A 2,537-nucleotide genomic window follows, 5' to 3' on the forward strand; every position below is an offset into this window, starting at 1 on the left:
CTTGTTGATGAAGTTGCTAAGGCCGATTGGCCTAAATTCTGTGAGACTATTAGGGAATTCAACCTTAGGAAGGAGAACAAGGCATGTATTGGTCATGTATCTAGGCATTGAACTGCCTCTAAAAAATGCCAAAACAACATTGAGTAGGTCTTCCTTGATGATTTCCCAACAGGATTGATAGAACTTCCCATTAATGCCATCAGGTCCTGCTGCACTAGTAGGATTCATGGAGAAAACAATTTCCTTGAGCTCTGTCATAGATGGATCCCTGGTGAGTGTTGCATTGTCATCACTAGATATCATGGTTGGGATAATGGATAGCGGGTCTTCTATAATAATGACCCGGGTCTGTGAAGTGGTTTCGAAAGTCATTACAAGCATCCTTCCCGATATTTTCATCATCGTGGAACCATTGACCCTCCTTATTATTGATTTTGTAGATGTACAATTTCCTTCTTCTTCCTCTGATTAAGCTGTGGAAGTATATAGAATTGGCATCTCCTTCTTTGAACCATTGTAATTGTGTTTTCTGCTTCAGAACATCCTGCTCAACCTTCAGATGTCTAACATATTGAGCCTTAAACTCGTTGAGAGTTGCTCTGTCAGTGTCTGTGTTGGTCTGGGCCCAGATCATCTCTGCATCCTTCACCTTTTGCTCAAATTCTTTAACGATTTGGAAAATATCCCCATATTGTTGTCTAGACCAGAGACTTAGAGCATGACTTTGTGCTTTAATTTTCTGGTGAAATATCCACATAGCACTACCTCTAACATCTTTGCTCCAAATTTCTGAAACCAAGGGTAGAAACCTGTTGTTGTTCACCCAGCAATTGAGGAATTTGAAATACTTTTTGCAACTGTCGTGCCTAATAGGGAGTTCCAAGAGTAAGGGATTGTGATCATATCCTGCTGAATCTAGGTGAGAGATTGTGGTAGCAGGAAAGGCTTCTAACCAGTGATCATTGGCTAGTCCTCTATCAAGCCATTTCCATCTAATTGAACATTGCCCCCTTACATTAGACCATGTATATTTAGGTCTATAGAAGCCTAAGTCCACAAGGCCACAGTCCTCCATCATGATCAAAAAATCAAGACTCTTGGACATCTGGTATGGAATGCCACCGATCTTTCTTCTACAGAAGCAATGACATTAAAGTCTCCAATGACACACCATGGTACATTGCAGGTAGTTGATTTCTGCCTTAGAGTGTCCCACAATGGCCTTCTTAGAACTGGCTTGCATTTGGCATAGATGACTATTAGGTGAAACAATTTGCCATTTTCCACAAGCTTCATTTCCAAGGACAGTTGTTGTTCATCATGATCTAGAACCATAGTAGAGAAATCCTTATCCCAAAAAACCCAGATCTTATCATTGACATTAGCAGTAGCTTGATGCATTGAGAGTTGGATTTTGAAAGAGTTGATGTGAGAGTTGTCTAGGAAAGGTTCAAGGACAGCAATGAAGGAAAGTTTGTGGATTTGTTTCAGGATTTTGAGCCTTTCAATGGCTCTAGAGGACCTGATGCCTCTTGCATTCCAAATGATTGTACTAATCATTGGAAGGAGGATTTTCGGTTTTGTTTTGGTGGGACACTGCTACTTCTAGCAGCTCTGCTCCTGGTTAGCCTTAGTGGGGGACTCTTTCTGGATGAAACTGTTGCAGAAGCATCATTTTCATAATTTGGATTTCCATTCACTGCAGCATTTCCCTTATATTGAAATGCTCGTTTCTTCCATGCTCCGTGATTAACTGCTACTTGCCTTAATTGTCTTACTTGTACACTTTAAATGTCATATATTTGGCTTCTCTTGTCGTTTTGTATTAATTGTAGCATTTCTTGACTTGGTACGAGATTTCCATTATGGTTTTGCTTTAATAATTCATTATTTTGCGGAGATTCTTGTGAAATGCGTTGTTGAGTTTATTATATTTATTAATTTTGTTTATGGATCGGGTTGCACGCCGCAACAGGTAGAATAAGGGAGGATTGATATTGATATGGTGGGATCAGATTGCACACCGCAACAGATTTTATATGTGATATTGATATGGAGAAATAAGGGAGGATTATAATATTGATTCTGATTATATGGTGGGATCGGTTGCGTGCTGCAACGGATTTTACTTGTTATTCTTGATACTGATTTGGTGAAATAAGGGAGGATTGTATTTGTACGGTGAGATCGGGTTGCGCGCCGTAGCGGATTATGTATTTTATATTCATTGATGCATTGTGATAGCTTTCAATGTTTTCATACGAGGTTCAGAGGAACAATGTTTCTAGTTTTACTGATTTCGAGGATTGAGTTAATTTTCATCAGGTAATTGCCTTACCGTTTATGTGTTTCCTTTCTTATTATTATTATTATTATTATTATTATTATTATTATTATTATTATTATTATTATTATTATTATTATTATTATTATTATTATTATTATCATCATCATTATTATTATTATTATTATTATCATTATACTGCTCGCAGGTTATTGTAAGTGACCCGCCTTAGCCTCGTCACTACTCCAATTAA

At 37.8% G+C, this 2,537-nt stretch overlaps 1 protein-coding gene across 1 annotated transcript; it reads right to left on the reverse strand.

The window, feature by feature from the left end:
* LOC109232655 lies at positions 293 to 1,075 on the reverse strand. The gene has a single exon (XM_019398411.1). It carries the CDS (start codon positions 1,073 to 1,075, stop codon positions 293 to 295), a length of 783 nt encoding a protein of 260 aa, XP_019253956.1.

The sequence above is a fragment of the Nicotiana attenuata genome, chromosome 9, assembly GCF_001879085.1.
Source record: "Nicotiana attenuata strain UT chromosome 9, NIATTr2, whole genome shotgun sequence".
Taxonomy (NCBI): Eukaryota; Viridiplantae; Streptophyta; class Magnoliopsida; order Solanales; family Solanaceae; genus Nicotiana; species Nicotiana attenuata.

Coding starts and splice junctions, on each gene's coding strand:
- LOC109232655 (XM_019398411.1), bottom strand. CDS start 1,075: ATGGAGGACTGTGGCCTTGTGGACTTAGGCTTCTATAGACCTAAATAT.